This window comes from Pempheris klunzingeri, chromosome 3 (genome assembly GCF_042242105.1).
Source record: "Pempheris klunzingeri isolate RE-2024b chromosome 3, fPemKlu1.hap1, whole genome shotgun sequence".
NCBI classification, from domain to species: domain Eukaryota; kingdom Metazoa; phylum Chordata; class Actinopteri; order Acropomatiformes; family Pempheridae; genus Pempheris; species Pempheris klunzingeri.
Window position 1 is genome coordinate 25,026,347 of NC_092014.1, and position 25,382 is coordinate 25,051,728.

At 41.7% G+C, this 25,382-nt stretch overlaps 2 protein-coding genes across 3 annotated transcripts; both read left to right on the forward strand.

Annotated features, from left to right (window-relative positions):
• Positions 1-200: 200 nt before the first annotated feature.
• On the forward strand, positions 201-19,093 carry galnt7 (UDP-N-acetyl-alpha-D-galactosamine: polypeptide N-acetylgalactosaminyltransferase 7). 2 transcript variants are annotated; one of them, XM_070827800.1, is made up of 15 exons: positions 201-806; positions 6,594-6,705; positions 6,941-7,256; positions 10,334-10,500; positions 10,997-11,127; positions 11,315-11,394; positions 12,430-12,612; positions 14,077-14,194; positions 14,325-14,447; positions 15,212-15,327; positions 15,848-15,950; positions 16,053-16,151; positions 16,330-16,458; positions 16,610-16,640; positions 17,704-19,093. In XM_070827800.1, the coding sequence occupies exons 1-15, from the start codon at positions 684-686 to the stop codon at positions 17,808-17,810; spliced, it is 1,938 nt and encodes a 645-aa protein (XP_070683901.1). In that variant the 5' UTR covers positions 201-683; the 3' UTR covers positions 17,811-19,093. The 2 variants fall into 2 exon arrangements, with proteins under 2 accessions (XP_070683901.1, XP_070683900.1); XM_070827799.1 differs by lacking the exon at positions 12,430-12,612 and adding an exon at positions 12,865-13,047.
• A 526-nt stretch (positions 19,094-19,619) lies between these two features.
• On the forward strand, positions 19,620-24,835 carry saraf (store-operated calcium entry-associated regulatory factor). The gene is made up of 7 exons (XM_070827735.1): positions 19,620-19,768; positions 21,421-21,599; positions 22,317-22,518; positions 22,610-22,903; positions 23,017-23,170; positions 23,262-23,359; positions 24,391-24,835. The coding sequence occupies exons 1-7, from the start codon at positions 19,702-19,704 to the stop codon at positions 24,414-24,416; spliced, it is 1,020 nt and encodes a 339-aa protein (XP_070683836.1). The 5' UTR covers positions 19,620-19,701; the 3' UTR covers positions 24,417-24,835.
• Positions 24,836-25,382: the final 547 nt, after the last annotated feature.

Consider the following 25,382-nt stretch of genomic DNA (forward strand, 5'->3'; position numbering starts at 1 on the left):
CCAAGTGTGGTTCCCTGCTCTGTTTACAGTTGTTATGGCTGCATTCCTTTAAGAAGTGGGTGGTGTTCCAACAATGAGCCACAGCCCAGCTAATAACTTCCCCGCACGTCACCTTTGAAACCAGACAGACCTCTCTCTCTCTCTCTCTCTCTCTCTCTCTCTCTCTCCTCTCACCCGCTGAACACAACCTGCTGCACATCGACACATGCCAACAGCTGAAGGGACGTGTTCAAAAAACTGACATAAGAAGCATAATGTTGCACAATAATTAGGTGACACTAATGCTTGTCTGTGAGGTCAGTGACTAAATACCGCTGGAGGCAAATCTCTCAGCTTTGGAGAGCTACACTGCGAGGAGGGGGGGCGGCTACTCTGGAGTGGTGTCATTAGCAGCAGCAGCAGGTCATGGACACTAACTAACTGTGGGAGACGGAGATACGAACCGGAAAGGAGCCGTTTCTACCGGCCTGGTGGAACACTCAATATCATTTTCGTGTGAAGTCGCGGTCATTCGACAGCCAGGCGTCGAGTTAGTACCAACCCTGCTGTCTGACTAGTCGTTATCAGCTAACATCTCGCTAGCTGCATAGCTATCCTGCCAACCGGTTAGCCCTCGCTGAGAGCAGTAGCGGCAAATCTAGCATAGCTGTTTGCAGCCTGGCTGCCCGCGAACAGCTTCCAAGATGAGGCTGAAAGTAGGATTTCTTCTACGGAGTTTGCTGGTCATTGGGACGTTTCTTGGTCTGGTGGTGCTCTGGTCCTCTCTGTCGCCGAAAGCCAACGATGAAAATCCTTTTGGAAAACGGGTGAGTTAACAACAGCAAACCCAGTTAACAATAAGTGTCCATTATAGTGAAGTGTACTGTAATAGGCATCAGTGCTAGCACAACTCCAGACTGTAAACTATTTACCCGAGTGGTCGTGGCACAAGGGCCGTGGTAGGAAATCGTATTTCGTGTTTATTTTCAGTAACATTAATGAAAACATGCTTCCTAACAATATAAGCACGAGCATATGCTGTTATTGGGCTGTTTGGCTAGCTTCACCACACTGGTTGTCATGGAGATTGGTACCTAGCTAGCTCCAAACGTTAGCTGCCTTGATACTTGATGTGTTGTAATGAATGGACACATTTGGATGTACAGTTGCACACCCTCTCGTTAAGTGTCTCTATTCACCTGCTGGTCACACACATTCACTCCAGGATACATATCCGTATATGTCACCACGTAGTTGTCGCTAAGGCGGAACTTTGGTAACAGCTGACACGAAGTCATGCAGCATGTTTTTGTTGAACTTCCACCAGAAACTAGATGATGCGTTTCACTCTGGTAAAGCCTGCAAGTCTGGTCAAGTCTTTGTGAGGGCGACTGTTTTAATGACCATTTAAAACACAAGCTAGAGACCAGACCAATCATGTCGAAGTGTCTTGTTTTTTCTATGGAATATATGTCACATTAATAACATTTGCTTCAAAGCATGAAAGGCAGCACGATGAGGACCCACTAGTGCAATCTATTGGTTTGTGTTGGGGGTAATTAAAGATATTTACATTATAGACATTAGGTATTTGGGATAAAGAAATAAATGTGTCTAAGAAAAAAATCAATTATGGTTACAGTACATATATTACGTCTCTTTTCTACATAGAACCAAAGCCCATCTAACCGGGCAGTGCCAGTGATCAAAGGTCCATAAGATGTCCATGTTCAGAAATATACCTCTTTAGTATGCTGCTCCACTTGTAATGTTTCGTTCAGAATGTGTTTGAAGAGATTAAATGTTTAAGGTCTTCACTGGTTCCAGATGCATTTCTTATCTATATATGATATTATGCCAATCCTCTCTGTCTAGTGTATTGCCCAGTTCTGTACCAAAGAGGTAAATTATTGGTGTAACGTCCGAAGGAATTTCCAAAACCAGCTAAAATAGCCAAAATAAGAAAATATGGATCGTCGACTTTAAAAATATGTCACAACAATGACATGTAGAAGATGTGTTAGGATACATTTTATTTAAATGACGCATGGTAAGGTACATACTGTGCATACATTTATAATTCTGTTGAATTGTTTTATTTCTGGACAATGACATAATGCCCCACTGGTCATCACTAACGGTCCAGTCTTGTCTACATCCAGTCCGTCACCCGGTCCAGCCAGTGCTGCATTCCGGAGTGGGAATTTCAAGATCTTCAATATCTTCTTCAACTTGCTGCATTTAACTTTTTGAACGTGGGTCATAAATATTGGATAAAAATACAAGAATGACAAAAATGATTGTCCTGATACATATGAACAGGAAAAAAACAAGGGTAAGATACTAAATTCTGCAATCACTGTCACATCCTGGCTCTTGGACCATGGCAAATATGGGAAACAAACCATATGAACAGTTTAGATAAGCAAAGCAATTTATTGAACAAAGCCAGAGAGTTTCAATGTTGGACTCAACATTGACAAGGTGTGGAGTGTGGATGTCAGTGGTGACAACAAGGAAGTGCTATGCATGGAAATATAAAGACACTTCGGCATAATGCATTTTGCTGACACAACCATATCAAAATATCAACAAAGACTATTATTACATGGTGGTTCAACTAATATCAGATGCAAACCCAAGTGATATAATGGCAGTTTCTGGCTAAACAAAAAAGATGTTCTATCTCTTTGAGGATCCTTTCTGTAATGTTATCAGACACTTCAAATAACAATCTGTTGTTTGTAGCTTCTTCGCTGCCCATTCTTGGCTGCTGGCAGAGGAGATATATTGAACCAGTTCCAAAAATATTTTCTGTATTTGTCTTTTCAAAATCAAAATATGTAAGAATAGGGCCCAGGTTTTGATGTAACGCTCCAACATAATATCAAGACAACAATTCACTGCAATATAACTAATTTCACTCCCTTGAGATTTGAATGAGGCTTTTAGATTGCTGTACAATTTAAGACTTGCTGACCATGAGCGGGAATCACTTCCAAAACCCAGAGCCGGAAAAGGGAAGGGGAATATCGCTATTATACTGTAGGAGGGGCTGGACAGTCCAATTCCACCTTCCCTCAGGCTGAAGCCATTACCTTCTCGATCTTTTTGCCATTCTTTCTATAGTGGGGTCAAGGAAGAATGATAATGGTGTAACAGAGTACCTAAGAGCAAAAAGATTTTCCCTTTTAATGGTGTGGAGCTCACTAAAATCCCCCCTATCCATGACAACCCCAGAGATGGTTGTCCTCTCGCTTCCATAGGTAATTAAGTGACTTGTTTTGGAATTTCAAACTCTGATCTTAAATCCGAGTGAAATGAATCTCAGTAAACAGGTGGTGAAACTGTACACCATAGTTTTCAAATTGTGCCCTTCCTGTAATCCAACAAAGCGGCTGCTTAGAGCCCCGCAGCCACCATGGGACCCTCAAACTTATACATTGTTTGCTAAATTGACCAATCATCTGACTTGGCAACCATACATATCTAAAGTGACCTACTACTTGTTGTTGCTAATGTAATGCTAGATACTGAAACTTAAAATCTTCAAGGCAACAAGCAAGGATCACCCCATTTATTTGATCCAAACTGGCACCCAGTGAATGACATACATACGCCTGTGAGTGCATGATCCACGAGACAGCAGGTGAAATATCTGAAAGAATACACCCATTGATATACAAGACACAACTAGGGTGAACTACCAGAGCCTGCATGTATGATGAACTTTTTAAAGATAGTTTTTTGCCTTTATTAGATAGTGACAGTGGATAGAATACATAGAGCAGGGGAGCCCACACAAGCTACTTTTAAAATGACCAGGTCAAAATGATCTACCTACATTAAAAATGTTAAACATATATTTATTTCTATATATACTGAGTATACTTTATATATACAATATATGTTGGCGGACACTGCATAACTGCAACTAATGTAACCCTTGGTATTACACATAAAGATTGACAGCATTAATGCACACAGGTGACAAACAGTGGAACATGGAACCATCAGTATTGCCTATCACTACCTTACTCTGATGACTTGCACTGAATGGAGTCGAATATCCCTTCCTATCCTATTCCCTATCCCAGAGTATCCCTTCTTTAGTAGTTTGAGTAGTAGAATTGCTATTATTACAATAGACAGAGTTCCTCTGCCTCTTGTGGCCGAAGAAAGTGGCTGAAACATCCGTTGTGTAGCACCCTCAGCTTGCATGATGATGATGGAACTCTAGGAAAGTCCACATTCAGAGTGGAGCAGTTTCAGCTCAGTTAGCTCCTCGGCTGTGTTTGCCATTAGCCTTGCAATGCATCTGCCTTATAACTTGCACCCCACCGCCAGGAAAAATGTCCCTTTAAGTAAAATGCTTTGAAGTTTGAGTTCTGTGGGTGTAATTGAAGTTGAATCACCTCAGCACAAAAAAAGTACAATACTCTAATGTCAACTGTAGATAGCAGTCTGTCCAGGCTATATACTGCACACTGCTTTCCTGTAAGTAACGTGATGTGGAGTAATCAGGGTGATGTGTTATTTATTACAAACTACTAGTGGTGCGAATCTTTGGGAATGCCACGGTTTGATTCAGACTTTTGGATTGGACTTTTGTCTGATTTGATTCAGAATCAATTTTTGATTCGAAACGATTCTCAATTCAAAACCAATTCTCGATTGAATGAATAGAAAAGGAGGCACTACATTCAGTCTGTTGCTTCAATATACTATGTGCCAAACCAGTCACTGATGTCCTTGGTACACTTAAATATGAAACACTAACATACATCTCTAGAGGTGGAGACACAACAGCTTCTCCACCAAGTTACTTCCTTCCTCTCAAAGTTGCTTTAAGGTCATTAATGTTTGCAGCGTTTGTTGGCCAGTCGGTCTAGTTTGTTAGTGCTGATAAGTGCTCTGCTCTGCTGGCAGTAGTGTCTGTGTGACATTGTAGAAAGATCGCTACATACTTCAGGTTTGTCTCACAAAGGTAATGATTGATGAAATATTGCAACCACTGCCTTTTTTGATGATTAATTATACAATTGTACAACTTGAGGGTGTACACACTGTAGTTTGTGCCTGTGGTGCACTGCCTTCACAGTTGAGTTACATCATTCCATTATTAACTAACATTTAGAAAATTGAGTTTTTACATTTGTGAATAGATTCAGAATCATAGGAGATAAGAATCAAGATTCTTCTGTGAATTGTTTTTCTTTTTTGTACACCACCTCTACGAACTACCTCCTGTAATTGGCCTTGAATAAACACAGCAGAGTGATGTTTCAGTGAAGAGGCTGCTTAATGTTTGATCACCACATCCTTCTAAACATGAATCCCTCTGAATGTGACTTTAGCAGAACTTAATGGATAGTAATGTACAGATAAAATGGATAAAATGTACAAAAAATTTGAAATTTGAAACCTTGTTTTCTGCCAATCTCATCTTCACCTACATCTGCAACAGTCTCCCTCTTCGTGCAGAATTATGAATCAAATTAAGATTTCACAAAGGCATTTCCACTGTATGTGACCTGTGACAGTACACCACTGTGCCCTACAGTTGGTTTTATGATAGTGTGCTCTACCTTGTTATATCTCCAGCAGTTTATTGCTTACTAAAATTGTCAAATCCAATGCAGCAAATCAAGACCTTTCATAATTAATAGGAGCTAACAATTAAGTGTATACGTTGTCATCTCCACTGTGTTGTGCAGCAGAGAGATGGAAACATTTTATACAAGTTGAGTGAAATTAGAAATTAGTTTTGTGAAATTAAGGGGTTAAATGTGACACAAAGCACTATCTGGTGTATTATCGCCACCCGTCAGTCAGTGGAGTTGTGTAAAACCATTGGCAGGATGCATATTGTGTGCTAGCACGATAACAATCTAACCGAGAACCCACTTGTAAAACCTTTCGTTCACAGTTCCACAGGATTCTCTTTTTAAAGATATGTTTAAGGCTCCCTAAATGCTTTGCTGCTGAAGTGTTATGCGCAGCATAACCCCAAATGCTAAATGTGTTTAGTGGCCACTATAACAAAATCTGGGTGTGTTATTAAAGCTCCATTAATCTATTTTAGGCTAGGTGTGGCTAAAACATTAAAGCTGACATACACTTTGGCCTGACACATTCACTAACGTTGTCAGCATGCAGTGCTTGTAGTATGCAGTGTATGTCGGACATTTTTGCTGGAAATGGAGGTTTTGTGAGATTGGTGCCGAAAACTAAATGTTCAAGCTTTAAAACTCAGTAATGTGCAAAATAAGCCTTAAAAACTGTAGATTTGCACATAATGACACATCCACAGAGAATAATGTAGCCTGCTCCCCTGGCCCAGTGATAACTCATTACAGCCTCTAATTTAGCTTTAATTAATCCTTCTAAAAGATTCACGTAGCCATTTTGTGGTGAATAAAGTGTGTTTTGTCCTCCTCCTCATTGTCACCCACACTAAAGTTGGTCCACAGCCATATTAAATAATAATGTTTCATTATTTGTCATTGGTTTCTTTGTCCCAGCATGTTCAATGACTGTATTATTCTCTGATTTAAAATTAATAATGTGCATCTTTGTAATGTATGATACGTCTGTCGTAACCCTCCATACAGCATGACAGTACGCTGCCCAAAGGAGATCTAGCAGATCGGTTTAAGCCTGTGGTGCCCTGGCCTCATGTGGAGGGTGTGGAGGTGGACCTCAACTCCATCAGACTCAAACATGGTGAGACACACTGACCTGTATTTTTTAACATCCGATAAAGAGTTCAGCTCTGACACCCTCTAGAAAAAGACAAGTGCAGGTGTAAAGGTGAGCTGGCAGGTCCTGACACATATGTACAAGTTTTATTTTATGTGACTTTTACCAGCTAGAAGTGACTGCATGATAGCTGAGCTGTTGCACACTTAACCAGAAACCAAAAGATGACCCTAAAACTGTTTTGGATTGTCATATGCAGGGGTTGACCATCCCCAAAACCATGACCAGCAGCCCAATCAGAAGCAGGTGATCCAGCAGCAGTATGTGACATTCAGACCTCACACTCATGCCCACACTAGCCCTATCCTGAAGAAAGGTATCCTTGGAAACTTTGAGCCCAAGGAACCTGAGCCTCCAGGGGTCCCTGGCGGTCCTGGAGAGGGTGCCAAGCCTTTTGTCCTGGGTCCAGAGTACAAAGACACTATCCAGGCTTCCATCAAAGAGTTTGGCTTCAATATGGTTGCTAGTGACATGATATCACTGGACAGAACCATCAGTGATATACGCCATGAAGAGTGAGTACTGCTTTTCATTCTTTAAATCACCCGTGATTACTATTTCAAGGACTCAGCAAATGACAGCGGTTCAGTCAAAATGAAGAGGAGATGTTTATATGTAATTTCCCACATGTCAAAGTAGTATGTGCAGACACACACACACACACCTGATTGTTAAATATATCTATCACAAAACACCAGCTGACGTGTCTTATAAGCAAACACACACACAAAAGGCAGTAGGGTGTGACTCATACACACCCCACTGAACAAGCTGCCTTTAAGTGGGCTGACAGATGTAGATTACACAAGACGGTTGAGTGCTTTACATTGACACATCATGGAGTGTTTAAGAAGTTGAGAGGCTCCAAGATCAGCTACCTGTAAAGTTCAAATTAACCCACAGTTTTTTTCAGCAATATGTTTTACTATTGCCTCACTTCCACGATTGCCTTTACTACTGCATGGTAAAAAAAAACAAAAAAAAACATTCTCCATTACAAGACCTGTTCTTTGTTAGATTGTTACTTTTTGATTTGTGGAGAAACATGCTCAACATCTTCAATAGACAAGCAGTTGTGTACACATTGTACTTAAGTCATTGAAATCCAAAAGTGAATGAAACAAGTAACTGTGGTATAATGACAAGCAGTCAGATACCAATTTATTACCAAGACCATAAGATTTACACAGGAAAATACTCTCTGCTGTTTAAATCTGCTCCTCAAGCCATACTGTACTTTTTAAAAAGATCTGTACTGAATATTATGCCTCCCTGACGAAAGCTTTGAAGGCTTCCCATAACACTCCAGCAAATGGCATGGATGGTAATTTTTTTTTTAATGTCAATTTAATATAGTTATACAGAGCTTCCCTGAAATTAAAAACCAAGAGCACGCTTGAATTAAGCCTCCACCTGGGTATCCCACACTTACAAATGGAAAAGTAACCAAAGTGACAGGTGCATGGGTCTAAATGTAGATAATATTAATAATGTAGAAACAAACTATAGCATTCGTAACAAAAAAAAATCCTGGATAGGGAAGAATAGGATGTAAAGTCACTGGCTGATGGGTTACGGGCGAGCATAGTTGTGACATGGACGGGTGGTTTGTTGACCCTGCTTTAAAATGTTGGTGTCCTGCAAGCCACACAAGCTTTTCTTGGACTCCCGGTTTCTGTTTCTGTCGCGTTAGAAGCGCCGTAATGGATGTGGAACACCTGAATAGTGAAGTTGATTTGCCCCCTTACAAATTTCTTCTGTTTTTGCTTTTTTGTCACACTTACATGTTTCAGGTCATCAAACTAATTTTAATTTCAGACACAGAGTAAATACAAAAAGTAGTTTTTAAATGATGATTTTATTTATTAAGGGAAAAAAGCTATCCAAACCAACCCTATGTGAAAAAGTAATTGCCCCCTAATCCTAGTAACTGGTTGGTGCCACCCTTGGTTAATGGGGCTTTCACATCGCTGTGGAGGAATTTTGGCCTACTCTTCTTTGTAGAATTGTTTTAATTCAGCCACATGGGAGGGTTTTCGAGCATGAATGGCCTGTTTAAGGTCATGCCACAGCATCTCATTCGGATTCAAGTCCGGACTTTGACTAGGTCACTCCAAAACCTTCATTTGGGTTTTTTTTTAGCCATTCAGAGGTCGACTTGCTGGTGTGCTTCGGATCATTGTCCTGCTGCATAACCCAAGTGCGCTTGAGCTTAAGGTCACGAACTCATGGCCGGACATTCTCCTTCAGGATTTTCTGCCACCACCATGCTTGACTGTCGGTATGATGTTCTTTTTCCAAAATGCTGTGTTAGTTTTACGCCAGATGTAACGGGACGCACACCTTCCAAAAAGTTCCACTTTTGTCTCATCAGTCCACAGAATATTTTCCCAAAAGTCTTGCGGATCATCAAGATGTTTTTTGGCAAACGTGAGATGTGCCTTTGTGTTCTTTTTGGTCACCAGTGGTTTTTGCCTTGGAACTCTCCCATAGATGCCATTTTTGCTCAGTCTCTTTCTTATTGATCATGAACACTGACCTTAACTGAGGCAAGTGAGGCCTGCAGTGCTTTAGATGTTGTTCAGGGTTCTTTTGTGACCTCCTGGATGAGTCGTCGATGCGCTCTTGGAGTCATTTTGGTCAGCCGGCCACTCCTGGGAGTGTTCATCACTGCTCCATGTTTTCTCCATTCGTGGATAATGGCTGTCACTGTGGTTCGCTGGAGTCCCAAAGCCTTAGAAATGGCTTTGTAACCCTTTCTAGACTGATGGATGTCAATGACTTTGTTTCTTATCTGGTGTTGAATTGCTTTAGATCGGGGCATGGTGTGTTGCTTTTTGAGATCTTTCAGCCTACTTCATGTTGTCAGACAGGTTCTATTTTAGTGATTTCTTGATTCTACAGCTCTGGCAGTAATCAGGCCTGGGTGTGGCTAGTGAAATTGAACTCTGCTTTCCAAAAATGTGGTTAATCACAGTTAATTCATGATTTAACAAGGGGGGTGGGCAATTACTTTTTCACATAGGGCCAGGTTGGTTTGGGTAGCTTTTTTCCCTTAATAAATGAAATCTTTGTCTGATATTAAAATTTGTTTGATGACCTGAAACATGTAAGTGTGACAAAAAAGCAAAAACAGAAGAAATCTGTATGGGGACAAATACTTTTTCACAGCACTGTATCTGATGGAGTCAGTGTGGACAGAGAGCGACTATTGTTACCCGATGCGATGCAACCGTCGGACGCTCATTTGCTGTACGGACACGGTGTATCCCAAAAGATAAGATTGTGTGTGTGAATCATCTATATAGATGTGTAGTAATTAGTACTTGACTAACAAACTGATCCCCTTTATATAAAATTGGTGTAAATACGTGTTAAGAAGTGCATAAAACACTATGATAGTCTTGTAATACTCAGAATATGGTTTACTTGGCTATGGTTTACTTGGTCATGAAGCCTAAACAGGTTCTCATTATTTCTGCACAGTGATATGAAGTTAGATTTGAGGGAAGCAGTAACATTACTAATTGGAAGCCTGTAAAATTTTAAAATTGATCAAATCTGCCCTTGGTGCTGTTTTCCACTTCTTTAGGTGCAAGTACTGGCACTATGATGAGCGACTGCTGACATCCAGTGTGGTGATAGTCTTCCATAATGAGGGCTGGTCTACACTGATGAGAACTGTCCACAGTGTTATCAAGAGGACTCCCAGAAAATACCTAGCTGAGATAGTCATGATAGATGACTTCAGCAACAAAGGTGGGTTTGTTTCCTTGCATGTAGTAAGGAGCTGAAAACAAAATGTATCCTCTACACATGGTGAAGTCACATTTGGTAGCAAGGTTATAAAGGTTGCTGGAGCCATTCTATACCCCAAGAAGAAAACGCTTGAGTATGGATATATTCTGATTCTGCTTGTGATACATGAAATATATTAAATTCACACTCAATTGCTACATATGTTGTTCATTTCATAGTCAGTCCAGGGCTGCCATTCACGTTTGGAGCAAAATCTCTCTAAACCTCCAGTGTCTCCCACTGTGATAAGAGCAGAGCCTGTTGCTGTTTAATTGGCAGATACAGAACTGTCATGGATATAGGAGATGTAATACTGTGGGAGTCAGAGCTAAGCTCTAACAGTAACAGTGAGGTTAAGGTATTGGGAAAAGGAGAGATATGTTGATCCTTTTGACAATTGAATTCATCTTATTTAATCCAAATATTAGTATAACTATGTGCATATGTGTGTCTGTAGCCCATCTAAAGGAGCGTTTGGAGGACTACATTAAGCAATGGAATGGCCTTGTAAAAGTCTTCAGAAATGAGAAGAGAGAAGGGCTGATCCAAGCCAGGAGTATAGGAGCCAAGAAGGCTAATAAAGGACAGGTATCACATGATCTTACCGCTTCTCTACCACAGTTACTGTTACTACTGTCAACATTCATCATTGGCTTTACCTTATAAATGTATCTGTAATCAGTCAGTGGCATTCATCAGACATGACCGTCACATTCTTGTTAGAAACAGAAAGGAAAAGAAACATCCAAGTATTTGTGTTTGTTGTATTTTTTAGGTGCTAATCTACCTGGATGCTCATTGTGAGGTTGGAATCAACTGGTATGCTCCTTTGGTTTCTCCTATTTCAAAAGACAGGTAACACACACATCACACAAGTACTCACGTTTATCCTCACTCATATGATAATAGCTGTCAAAGACTTTTTAGTCTGTAAAAGCTGGCCGTCATCCAACAGATTGTTTACAGACTGTTTTATTAGTTTATCAGTTACACTCCATTCATGAAATCATAACTTTTCATTACTTCCTGTGTACATTTGGTACTTTTAGTGTTAGACTAAGTATATACAAATGGTACAAATAGAGGCAAAATGATTCAATAGTTGATGAAATATTTGATGTTACCATTTCTTCTACTAAAGAGTTTATTACTAACCCACTGTTGATGCAGGCAGGTTGTACATAACATGACCAGATTCTAGGTATGATCTGTGATCACTATTAGACACAGAGTAACGCTTGACAATCACTATGTTACATATAGGTTTTCTTAGCTTATCTCTAGATGTTTCACTCAGAGAACGTTTGAGTGTGTGTTCCTTCATTGCAGCTCTGAAACCTGAAACATGTCTAAAGAAAAGGTCTACATTAATTTGAGGTCTGCTCAGCAACAGTGTTTTGATACATTGTGCACCATGCATTAATATATGTCGATGCATAAGAAGGGTCCGGCCCCAATCTACCAATATCACAGCATTGATGTGTCAGTGATGTGACATCTGCTGATGTCAGTGGATATGCATCTTCCTTCTTTCAGCAATAATCTTGCGATATGATGTGCACTTTTAGTTTGCTGTGGATTACCATCTGCTCATAGCTTATACAACAGGTTGCCCATGGCTGAGAACTATAGCTGCAACATAAACACACGGATACACGTTGGAGCTCCATATCTCAGCTGTAAAATCCACCTCTGTAACAGTTTGTGTGTAGTGTTCAACTAATCAGTACAGCCCAATACAGACAAAGGTGTGTGTGTGTGTGTGTGTGTGTGTGTGTGTGTGTGTGTGTGTGTGTGTGTGTGTGTGTGTGTGTGTGTGTGTGTGTGTGTGTGTGTGTGTGTGTGTGTGTGTGTGTGTGTGTGTGTGTGTGTTTGTGTGTTTGTGTTTAGGACAGTATGTACAGTACCATTGATAGACTATATAGATGGTAATGAGTACACAATGGAGCCTCAGCAGGGTGGAGATGAGGACGGCCTGGCTAGAGGAGCATGGGACTGGAGCCTCCTCTGGAAGAGGGTTCCTCTTAGCCAGAGAGAGAAGGCCAAGAGAAAACATACCACCCAGCCTTACCGGTATACACACCGTAGCCAGCATGCTAACATTCATCCCTTTTCTGTTTGTTTCTCCCATCTCCCATCTCGTCACCTGTCCTACCCTCCACTTGTGTCTCTCTGTGTCTTGGTCTCTTACACCCCACATCCCATGTGCTTGTGTTTTCCTTGGCATCGCTCTCCGTATTTGCCTGTTCTTTCCTGCATGTACACCACCCTTACACCTTATCCCCCCCCAATGTATCTTGTACGCATGCCCCCCTCCTCTGTCAGAACGGTGTGTACTGTACCTCTGATCGACTCCATCCACGGCCAGAAGTTCACCATCGAGCCCCAGGGTGGAGGAGACAAGGATGGCTTCGCTAGAGGAGCCTGGGATTGGAGCATGCTCTGGAAGAGAGTTCCTCTGGGAGACGCAGAAAATAAACTCAGAAAAACTCAGACTGAGCCATATAGGTACAGAAAACCAACACCTCTTGACTAATCTGGACAGTGTTATAGAAGACAAAAAATGCTAATGATTTGTCTGACATAACGACAATTAATACCTCAACTAACTTGAAGATATTCTGATCTTGAGCAAAGTTGTCAAAAAGATACAAAAAATCAACTCATCTCAGTAGAACTGCTTAAATTAACACCCAGAACCAAAATATTATGTGCAGAATGTATGGACACAACAGGTGACGTTATATTCCAACTCTTTGGATTCTAACTGGAAAACTTACATTTATCAAAAATGTACTGAGCTTGCTGCATATTATAACTAACAAACTAAGTCTAACTCCTGTGATGGGGAGTGGCTCACAACTGTCCTGTCCACTGAATGCTTCTGTGCTTTATTGGCTCTGCTGTTGGGGGGTTAATAGGTGTTTCACCACCACATGTTGTGGGCCCTGTTTATTTGATTTATACACTTAGTGACCAAAAGGGCCAATTTAGCAAATAATTTCCTGTTCTTTTGTAAACCTTTTGTTTGAACATGAACCACAGGGTTTTAAAAGGCTATGACAACATTACCATGACTGCTGTCAGTGAGAAGTAACTAAGAACTGTGGGAGTGATGAATTTGGAACATTTTGTCGTCTACAGGAGAGCTTCTGGTGTGAATTGGGTTCAGACTGGGACACAATCACCCCCCATGTTACCCTTATCACTTTTCCATTCATCATGTCTTGCTGTCATTTTTCTTTTCTCAGCTTTGCCTTCACTAAATGTATTTTGCTTATGTTCTCTGTTAGTCTGATCTAATGTACCCTGTGTTTTTATCGTTGTTAAGTCAGTAACAGTGACTGTGTAGACTGAAGTTAACAGTTTAATGTCTGGTTTTCACACGAACCTGCGAAGAATACATGGTGATATTTAATTTCCTCAGATCCCAGGGCCATCAAGTAACGTTAAGTATGAAGAATAATGTTGAGCTACCGAATGATGCACCTGTTTGAGTATGTGTTTTTGGGTTTATGTTTGTCTTTATACCTGTAGGTCTCCAGCCATGGCGGGCGGTCTCTTTGCTATAGAGAGAGACTTCTTCTTTGAGCTGGGTCTGTATGACCCAGGCCTACAGATATGGGGAGGCGAAAATTTTGAAATATCATACAAGGTAGACATGGAATAGTCCAGTTCATGCACACTGTGGTTGAATGACCTCACACACAACATTTAATTTTTTTTTCTCCAGAGCAATATTCACCTTTTTAGGTTTTTTTAAAAACTTCTGTGTGTTAATATAGATCTGGCAGTGTGGTGGCCAGCTGCTCTTTGTACCGTGTTCTCGTGTCGGCCATATCTACAGACTTCAGGGATGGCAAGGGAACCCTCCACCTGCACATGTTGGATCGTCACCCACTCTGAAGGTGGCACATCTCATGCTTTGAAACACTAGGAGCCAGACACAATTAACTGTCTTCACACTGTACACATCTGTATCTTTTCATCAGATTTCTAAAGCCTAGAAAAAAAGCTTAAAGGTTCTGTTGCATAAATCTTGTTCATTGTGGAAATGTGTGCAAATGCACAAGCTTCATTGCACCTCCCCCAGTTGGCCAAAAATAGATGCAGACATGCCCCTAATCACCTGTTTGTGTACTTGTACCGGCTGCACTTGTCTTGAGCACTGCCAGGTGATATTTGAATCACTGTCACTAAATGCCAGAAAGATATTCAGTGATTTAGTTTACTTCTTCCATCACCTAAATGTTCCATCTCCATATTATCACATTATCTGATCACGCTTGTAAAGTATGTGTGCACATTCTCATCTTACATTTTTCTTTCATAAATCCCAGTGCATGAGTGGGAGATGGTTTATTTTGCTAACCCAGGTGTGTAGGTGCAGCCAGTGTAGCACTGATCAGTTCAGTACAGTAACATTTGACATGTCTGTTCTTTTTAACACATGCTGTATATTCTGGCAAATTATAATCATGTTTTAGCTCCAAATGCTCCAAAACTCTTTGTCATGTCATATGAAGCATTATACGTGTGTGTGTGTGTGTGTGTGTGTGTGTGTGTGTGTGTGTGTGTGTGTGTGTGTGTGTGTGTGTGTGTGTGTGTGTGTGTGTGTGTGTGTGTGTGTGTGTGTGTGTGTGTGTGTGTGTGTGTGTGTGTGTGTGTACAGAACTATGTACGAGTGGTGGAGGTCTGGTGGGATGACTATAAGGACTACTTCTACGCCAGTCGTCCTGAAACGCTCACTCTAGCCTATGGAGACATCAGTGACCTTAAACGCTTCAGGTATAACATACATACAGCTAAATATGAATGCTTTGTATTTATTTCTAAGGCGCCATATCAGGAAATGTTTTATCTCTGCAATATAAGTACTGTAAGTGCACTGTAAGCATGGAGAAGGCTGTTCACTTAATATTTGAATGAGAGAAATATCTGCAATTATGCTGAATATCTAAACTTCAGCTCTTCAAAGGGTTGTGATAGTCTCAAATCATCCAAACAGTCAGTTTTGATGTTTCAGAAGACACATTTACACACATTCTGTTGTTATTTTGGTTTTCCTGTTCATGTCAGTGGTGTAATTTATGGTGTTTAATTTATCCCCTCCTGCATTAAGAAAGATGTGTTAAGTCTTAAAATCAGCTTTAGACATACCATACCAGATTCATTTTGAAATAAGCTCAAATTTCTTCCTTGGGTTTTAGAATTGGTGGTGAAATTAAATTCTCAGCTCATTGCCAAACTGTCGGTTCTCTGGTTGTAAATGAACGGTTCCCTGTTTTTTGGCTGAACTTTTTGTTAGGGAGGAACATCGATGCAAGAGCTTCAAGTGGTTCATGGAGGAAATAGCATATGACATCCCACTGCACTATCCTCTGCCTCCCAAAAATGTAGAGTGGGGAGAGGTAGGCACACACACAGCATGTTCAGATAGTCTTTCATGGTTTTTGGGTAATATGTTGTGCCACAATATTGTGTGTCTGTATATTCTGTCCATGTGTGCGTAGATTCGGGGCTTTGAGACAAGTTACTGTATTGACAGTATGGGACATACCAATGGAGGCAATGTGGAAATAGGACCTTGTCACAGGATGGGGGGCAATCAGGTAACTAAGCTCTGTTTAGTGTCCAACATGATGGTGTGAACTGGTTTGGTTTGATCAGTTTGCCGGCCAGACATTACTAGCACAATATGCAGCCTGTCTGATGAATTTAAGACAATAATTGGGCTGCATTTCTTACTGAGCACATACCACAGTAATGTGTGTGTGTGTGTGTGTGTAGTTGTTCCGTATCAATGAAGCAAGCCAGTTGATGCAGTATGACCAGTGTTTGACCAGAGGAGGTGATAATTCAGCTGTCATCATCACACACTGTGATCAGAACCAGCACACTGAGTGGAAATACTTCAAGGTAAGAGACACACACACACACAGCTGTGCTTGTATTTGAGCTTGTGTGTGCAAACAGGAGAGGATGAGATCACAGTCGTGGAAAGTATTGGAATGAATTCTCTCTCTCTCTCTCTCTCTCTCTCCCCCCCCCCCCCCCCCCAACTATTCAGGATCTCCATCGGTTCACTCATGTGCCAACAGGTAAATATCAGCACCATTTTGATTTCTTGTCATCACTGACACTCATCGTGTTTCCAGTAGAAGGAATATTATGGCGCTTTTCCGTTACACAGTTTTAGCTCTACTCGCCTCTACTCTACTCGGTTTCTGTCGTTTTCCATTACAATTGAGTACCACCTCAACGTGGGTGGGGTCGTCATAGCAAGGCGGCCCGAAACTTTAGTGATGTCATTTGTATGCGACACGAACACAACACAACTACGGACATGGATGGTCTGTGGCCTTTTGTCAGACTCAAGGTAAAAGAATCGTTGGATCAAGGTGTTGGTTTGCGTGTACCTCGTTATATAATAAAAACACGCAGTCGCTGTTTCCAGGGTTTTAAAAATGGCGGGTTTGATTCTCGTGAACGAGTCGCTCTCATGACTCATCCAGTGATGTCACTCTCTGGCCAATCCCTGGCCAATCAGTGGCCTGCAGTCTCTTGGCGTCACATTTTAGGCTCGACTCAGCTCGCTTGGAACCCCGGCCGAGTAGGTACTAAAAAAGTACCTGGTACCAGGTACTATCACCTAGTGGAAAACCCTAAAAGTCAAGTGGAGAGGAGTTGAGCCGAGTAGGTGCCGTTAGATTGTCGTTATTTCAGTATGCATCCGCATATACTGACCAGCCAGAGGAGGAGAAACACTACAGAAGAAGGAGAAGAACAGCTTGAGCTTAGTTTATATATTCCACATCTCTGAGGATCTCAGTGACCTAAATGAGCCACAGCACCAGTGACAGATAAACCATGGCACAGACACAAAGCTGCCTCAGCTCAGTCAGGTTCTGTCTGAGTTTTCTACCTGTTAAAGGGGTGTTTTTCTGTACCACTGTCCCCTAATGCTTGCCCATGTGGGCATTCTTGAATCCTTCATTATGAATTCTTGAATCATTGGGCCTCTCTTCATTTAAAAGTATGCTCTTGACCTATATATGAATTGGTACCATGTAAATAGTAAATAATTGATTGATTTTTAAATTGAACTGCATTATTGTTGAATGGTTGTGCATTGCTTTAATGTTTGTGTGTTTCTCCTAACAGGGAAATGTCTGGACCGCTCCGACCTGCTCCACAAAGTGTTCATATCAGACTGTGACACTAGTAAAACCACTCAGAAATGGGAGATGAACAACATAGTGGCTGTATGAAAACTGGGAGCTGGTGACTGTATGAGGACATAAACACCAATTAACACACACCAAAAATACATCCATACCCTAATTTTACTGATATCAAGCTCATACTGTCTTTTTAAAATGTTTTTAATATGCGCCACTCGGTATCCGTCACCTCCAACATGATGGAGTCAGAATGGTCCAATTTAAAGATACCGAGTATGCACTGTTGGAATCAGCCAAAATATGCCTTTGTCAAACTTTGGTTCATTTGTTCATGTGTTCATGCTTTACCCACTCCAGATGACAGAAGAATGATAAAACTGTCTGACATACACTGAACTGGAAACAACTCTCTTTCTCTCTCTCTCTCTCTCTCTCTCAGTCCTTCACTATGTTTACATGCTGTCTCTAGCTGTACTGTTTGGCTCACAGGTCTTTAGAAAAGACCTACATTGAAATTGATTTACTGAACAGTCATGCTCTGATTAGAACTTTTCTATCAACTGTTGGCTGAGAGTCATTTTTATTGATGGAGGACTCAGTGGCATCATCAGTTTGTTTAAATCCAGGTGAAATGTTGCTTCTGCCTGTGAGTCAGGTTAAGATGAGTTAAAATAGGATGCCAAAATCAAAGCATTTATTGGATGTCTAAATGAACACTCAGGTGAATCAAACCTGTTTCAGGAAGAAAATACCAGGATGAAAACAGAGCAACCAATGCTTTATACTGCGTTCGGTCATTGTGCCATGTTTGAAACCAGCCTACATATGTGATGCTTTCAAGTCCACAACAACATGAGTTAAAGTCACTTTATTTTTCTTGATTGGTTGGCAGTTATTTCTTTTGATTTTCATAGGCTTTTCATCCACCTCTTCAGACACTGAGATGCTTTAGATGCTTTAGAGGAGCTTGAACATGTTAAGGAAAGCAGTGGTCTGACTGAAGAGTTGTGAACTTTTTGCCTTACTGAGTAGTTCAGTAGCTGACCAGTTGACTGTGACGTAGTAACTGCCTGTCTGAAAATGGGGAAAAAACACTCAGTTATTAGAGTGGGGAATGATAGCAGTTTGGTGGGAAAGAAAATGTAACTCCATTTTGTTGGCTTTTGCTGGGGGAAGAGGGTTTTGGTGTATGAATGATCACGTATGCAATGTTTTGTACACTGTAAATAGATTTCTTTGTAAAGACGATCATGATGCATTTTGTGAAGAGCCTTGAATGACGCTGTAAATATCTAACTTATAGGAGAGATTTAACATGGGCTGAAAAGTGGATGAATGAGCAAATAAAAAAGACCTGATTTTTACACTGATTTTTGCGATCCTGTCTCTGTGATGTTACTGGGCCCCAGGAGCACTGAACCCTAGAACCCACATCATAAACATGTACTTTGTCACCACCTCGTTGATGACCCACTATCACCCGACCTAAACCCAATTAAGATGGTCTGGGATGAGTTGGACTGCAGAATAAAGGAAAAGCAGACACGTGCTCAGCACCTTTCGGAACTCCTTCTAGACAGTTGGAAAAACCTTCCAGGGGACGACCTCGTGAAGCTGACTGAGAGAATGCAAAGCTGTCATCAAAGCAAAAGGTGGCTACTGAGAAGAATCTCAAACATTCTGCTTTAACTTTGTTTACTTTACAACCATTTGTGTTCCTTCAGAATTCTGATGGCTTCAGTATGAACTGATGGTCTGTCCGACCTGTTGACTGAGAGGCTGCTGTCACCTGCTGCTCGCTGTGGTGAACTCACCCTGTACGCAGCAGTCGTGCACGTCCCTGATTGGTTGGTGATAGAAAAAAGAATGACGCAATGCGGAAATGAAGTGTTTGTGTTCGGCCGCAGTCAGGTTTCACAGATACTTATACATACATATCCGCATACACGTATGAATATATATATCTAGCTGTGTGGAAATGAGAGGGATAATCACGGCTGCTCTGCTGTCTGTGCTGCTGGGACACATCGAGTGTTGGGATGACGGTAAGTTTTGTTTCATTTCCTGATCGAGTGATTGATCATTACTAACACGGTACATCCGCCCAGTGCCTTCCTACTGGTACTAACTACAGCTAAACTAAATATAACTAACACCTTTTAACTAAGCCTCGACTTACTGGCGCTACGAGAACTACTTCTGCTACTTAGTTCTGTCCTGCTAGTTTAGGTGGAGGAATTATAATGACATCAATTATTGTTATTTCTAGTCATCTTCATTGTCATGACATGTCATGTTTATTTTGACACAGACAGACAGACAGATAGATAGATAGATAGATAGATAGACACAGACTGATAGATAGACAGACAGACACACAGACAGACAGATAGACACTTCATTCAGTCCCGAGGGGAAATTCAGGTATCCAGTAACTCACACAGTCAATTCACAAACAATGCAAGGGGCAAATAATGAGAGTCATAAAGTGAGTGAGAGTCGGTAAGCTGACGTTGAAGATGAATAAATAAGGCACTATTGCACAGTGTCTGGGGTGGGGGGGCTCAGCCTTCCACTGCGGCTGCTCCTCTGTCCTCGCTGGGTGGAGTGATGACCTGCAGCTTGCACCTCTCCTCCATCCCCCCCCCTGTGAACCAGGCTCTGGTGTTTTTTGCTGTCATGTTACCTCCCCAATAGATTGTAGCATGACACCGTTCCTTTGCCACCACTGACTGGTAGAATGTGTGCCAGCATGGGCACCCTGTCAAACTGCTGTAGAACTGGTTTAACTCACTGGCCTTGTCGTCATCACCCGCTGTTGCTGAGAGTGTTCCTTTGCTTGCAGCCAGTGTTTGAACTCCTTCTCACACACCTCTCTGGTGTGGCTGTGCCGCAGACCTGGTGGTGGAAAGGCTGAAGCTGTGTATGCATTTGCATACATCAGATCAAGTGTCCTGACAGTCACCATACTGTGTGAAGCCCGTCAGATGGGAGGAGAGGCTGGCATGATTCAAATCTCTTTATCACAAGGAATGCATCAGGGTGCTGGGCTTGTATCTTTGCATCAGCGTTGTGGATGACAGCACATGCTGCTCCAGACCTGACACATGGCTGAATGTTAACAAAAATGATAACGATGTGAGAGACATAGTAAGGTCTGAGGCCCACAGTTCAACATCCTGACAGCAGGTCTGCTCCTGTACAGTTATGTGACCAGGGTTGCACCATCTGTTGAGCACCTTTGTTCTTTCCACACGCTCTGGCATCTCTGTCTGCTGATACCACTGTGAAGCTGGGTGTATCCATCATTCAGCCAGCTCAGTTCATGCAGCTGTGAATCAGTGTGTATGTCTGACTTATTTGACAAAACTTGTTCAAAAGTTAATAAATCTACATTTAAAGATTCTGCAAGTTAAATGTGGCTCAGTGCTAAAACATTAAAAGTTAAAACATTTAGAGAAATGTTCTATTGTGATGCTGTGTGTGTGTGCATTGATCAGAATAACTAAAATGTGAAATGCATGAAGCTCCTTTCTCTGGAAAACCTGTTGCTTCCAAGTGTGAAAATCCACTTTATATTGACAAGTGTGAAAACAAACTCCACACCGAAGCCCCGAATGTGATCCTTGGCATGACGTTCCAGAGCAGGAGCTTTTGTATGTAAAATAATGTATTTCTCTCCTGCTCCTCACTGCAGGCAGCGTGCTGCTGCGGGACGTCCAAGTGCTGACGCTGTACAAGGGTCGCTACACCACATCAAGGCGTGCCGGCCCCGTCCCTCAGCTCCAGTGTGTCGGCGGCTCAGCAGGCTGCCAGGCTTTTGTCCCAGAGGTGGTCCAGTGTCAGAATAAAGGCTGGGATGGAATTGATGTACAGGTGAGCAGGGAGGCGTACTGGGCAGCCAGGACAGATAAATGAAGTGTGTGGTGTTTGGTCTGAGTCAGGCTGTAACTATTGACTCATTATTTTCTCAATCATTTGGTCATCAATTGTCACAACTTCTCAAAGTCCAAGCTGATGTGTTCAAATACTGAATTTGTTCAATTTTCAATAAGTAGAATGAATAGTTTCAGCTACAACTGGTCAAGAAACCAGATGTTTAAATCTTGATGACTCTTCACTTGATGCCTCAAAGTAGGAAAGGTTCATGTGGGTGATGTCTGATCCAGCACCATGGAAACCTAGGGATGGATTCCTGGTAGTAGTACCTCCAGCTGTGTCTTTGGCTGACAGTCTGACATACGAGCCATCATACGTTGGGCTGTAAATAATAGGAAATGTGTACACATTTTTGACTTCATAAACTCTCAAATGTCAGCCCCTATTTCCAACAAACACAAATGGCTGTGTCTGCTGGTGGGAAGCCAGTGAGGGATCCTGTCACTGTTATTGGTGGGAATGCCTGCAGAGAAGAACTCATTATGTTTAACATGGCAGCCACGAGTTCTGAGTTAACTGAGTTCTAGTGGTAATACAACTCATATCTGCTTATGATAAAGTCCTGGATGTCCTGGATTTATGTGTGTGCAATTGTGTGAGGATGAGGAATGTATGAAGAATATGACAATACGCTTTTGAATGATATGGTTACAGTGGGAGTGTAAGACTGATATGGACAACGCGTACCGATTTGGTGGCATTGAGGTGAGCTGTGAGGGCTACAGCCACCCTGCTGATGCCTACATCCTGAGGGGCTCATGTGGGCTAGAGTACACACTGGAACTGACCGAAGAGGGCCGAAAGAGGACACAAGGACGTTTCAAAGGTTTTCAAAGGGGATTCCAGGGATTTGGAGGTAAGAAGAGAGAGATTTGACATTTATTGGGCTTTGCCTTCACACATAGACTAGATTTCAGAAACTTTCTTTTTCTGTGTGCTGGTCTCAGGTCTGGGGGGCTTTGCCTCCAGTTTCTTCAGCACTTTCTTTGGAAACAATCATCAGCATGACCAGCAGCACCAGCAGAGCAGTCAGAGTTCATACCCATCAGGCAGTGAGGTCTCAGGAGGCCTACTGGTGCCTGCTGTGCTTCTGCTCTTAGCCTACGGTGTCTATAAGCTATTCCTCAGTGGGAGCACAGCCCAGTGGGGGCAGGATGGCAGACAGGCTGGATACCACAGAGATAATCACCATGGCTTCGCTGAAGGACCGCCACCCCCAGGATTCAAACCTGACTTCACAGGTAGCTGATGTGGAACGATTTTGACGGTCTGCTTTTTTGTCATGAAATGAGGTTAATGTTGAAATGAGGAACTATTTTGCTGAAAGCTTGACTCTGTTTTGGTGTGTGTTCAGGCTATCCTGGCGCCAACCAAGGCCACAGTTTCCACAGTGACTACTCTCATGGACAACAGTACCAAGGAGGCCGAGCTACTCCTGGCACAGGGAGTGGCTTCTGGACTGGCATGGGAGCAGGAGGGCTGCTGGGATATCTTTTTGGTCGTCAGAGGTTGGTTAAGGGATGGAAAGAGAGAATATTAACATTATTCCACTTTCACCCTGAGCCTTGAGGGTATCTGTGTTGTGTGTCTGCTTTACAGAAACCAGTCCCACAACTACAATCACTCCACTTACTCTGACAGACGACCTTCTCCTGCTGGAGACCCCTTGTTTTCCTCTGGGACACGAACTGCTTCAGGTAAAAGGACTGCTGTTACCTAACAGAGCCACATACAGACAAACACATCATCAATGAGGCGTCCTTTGATACCACCTGACGTGAAACTGATTGAAGGACCGATGTTGACAGTAAATATCTAGTTGACCTTTTCCCTTTAGGTTGTTTGCCTAAGCTGAGTGGATGAGCGTGTTCTGATCATGTGATAGATCCACTGTCCAATGTAACACTGACATTGACATGAGTATTGTCAGCACAAAATATCACCTCTTGGTGCCTGGAGTCAACGCTACAATATTTGAGGCTAAAGAGGGGGGCACTAAAATGTGACCCCCCTACACTAGGGTGCAGATATGAGAGGTTATTAGTTTATCAGTATTAATGTAAGTCCATGTACCACAATGATGAAGGATGTAAAATGAAGTAAAGCCAACGGGGTGTCATCCAAACAGGCCAGATCAGATATCTGGATTTTCTAATTGCAAGATAAAAGGTGTAACAATGTCACGTGATCAAACTAGTGCATTTAGCTGTTACCAAGTGATACCTTAGTATTTAGACATGCTCTGATAGCTTTTGACGCATGACTTTGTATTGATGAAACATCCTGTAATGAAGATCACAGTGAACCTTAACACCTTCTGCTGCTCGTGTTGTCATTCTGAGTGTCTGATACTTTAAGGATACTGCTGATCTGTCAACATGTCAGCCTCACTCACAACGTTATGTCACCAGGATACCTGGTTGGTTATGCACTCAAAGCCTTGAATACCACATTAATAACATTACGTTCCACATTATTCTGCGACATGAATCCCTCCGACCGTCTCAAACCAAGGAGGAAATGAAATGAATGGTCATAATAATAAGAGGTTTCTCATCATTCTGAGCTTCAGAAGTCATTATTAGAAGATATTGCATCCAGTTGTCTTTTCTTTGCTTGAATGTGATGTGTTCTGTAGAAGTCAATGAATGTTTCAACAGTTTATTAGCGTCCAGAGACCTGCTGGAGAGTCTGCTGACTAACTCCAATACGATGGTTTTCTTGTCAGGTTTTGGAGGAACCAAGAGAAGATAGAAGCTGAGTCTCTTCAATGGATCTGAGCTGGTGCAGGAATGAGAGACAAGCTCTCTCCATGTATAAATGAGCCTGTCCAGCAGAGTAAAAACATGATGTCAGCTACTGATAGTAAGCACTTGTTTGGTTTGAGCTTTAGCCTGAAGGCTTTGTATTAAGAAAAACATGGTATGACTTGAATGTGTTTTAAGAAGACAATGAGCTGCTTTTATACATTTAGCCTTGTAGGAAGGTAGTGACGGCTTTCTTCTCTCTCTGCGGTCTCTTTTCTAAGAACCCACTGACCTATGTGGACAAGTGTTTTCTGCCTCTGACACATAGAGATATCTATTGAACCTGTAGCACCTTTTGTATTCACAGCAAGCAATGGCAGTTTGGTAACTAATTCAGAAAAATAAACTATTTAAACCTGCTAAAAAGTCCTCATGTGGCTGTTTTTTGTTTCATGTCATGTTTCTTTTTTCACGTACATAAGAATACCTAATAAAATGTATTAGTATTTAAAACAAAAATTGCTCAGGGGTTTAAGCATTGCATTTATACAGATAATAGGACACTAAAACTTTATTGAAACTGCCGTGGCAATCAAGCACATTTACATTACAGAGGATCCAGCATGATCAAACATACAGGAAGTTGACAAGGTTACATCAAGCCAAGATTCATCTGGTCAAAGGTTACATTGTACAGTTGAATACTGTACATCAGGGGAGCCCACACTTTTTGGGCTTGCAAGCTACTTTTAAAATCACCAGGTCAAAATGATCTACCTACATTAAAAATGTTAAACATATATTTATTTCTATATATACTGAGTATACTTTATATATACAATATATGTTGGCGGACACTGCATAACTGCAACTAATGTAACCCTTGGTATTACACATAAAGATTGACAGCAGTAATGCACACAGGTGACAAACAGTGATGGAACCATCAATACTGCACACAAGTGACAAGAGT

Excerpts from the sequence above, each read along its gene's own strand:
- galnt7 (XM_070827800.1), top strand. The coding sequence starts at position 684 with ATGAGGCTGAAAGTAGGATTTCTTCTACGGAGTTTGCTGGTCATTGGG. Across the intron at positions 14,195-14,324 it reads ATTTTGAAATATCATACAAG|ATCTGGCAGTGTGGTGGCCA; the intron begins GTAGACATGGAA and ends GTGTTAATATAG. Across the intron at positions 14,448-15,211 it reads GATCGTCACCCACTCTGAAG|AACTATGTACGAGTGGTGGA; the intron begins GTGGCACATCTC and ends GTGTGTGTACAG.
- saraf (XM_070827735.1), top strand. The coding sequence starts at position 19,702 with ATGAGAGGGATAATCACGGCTGCTCTGCTGTCTGTGCTGCTGGGACAC. Across the intron at positions 21,600-22,316 it reads GGGATGGAATTGATGTACAG|TGGGAGTGTAAGACTGATAT; the intron begins GTGAGCAGGGAG and ends ATATGGTTACAG. Across the intron at positions 22,904-23,016 it reads ATTCAAACCTGACTTCACAG|GCTATCCTGGCGCCAACCAA; the intron begins GTAGCTGATGTG and ends GTGTGTGTTCAG.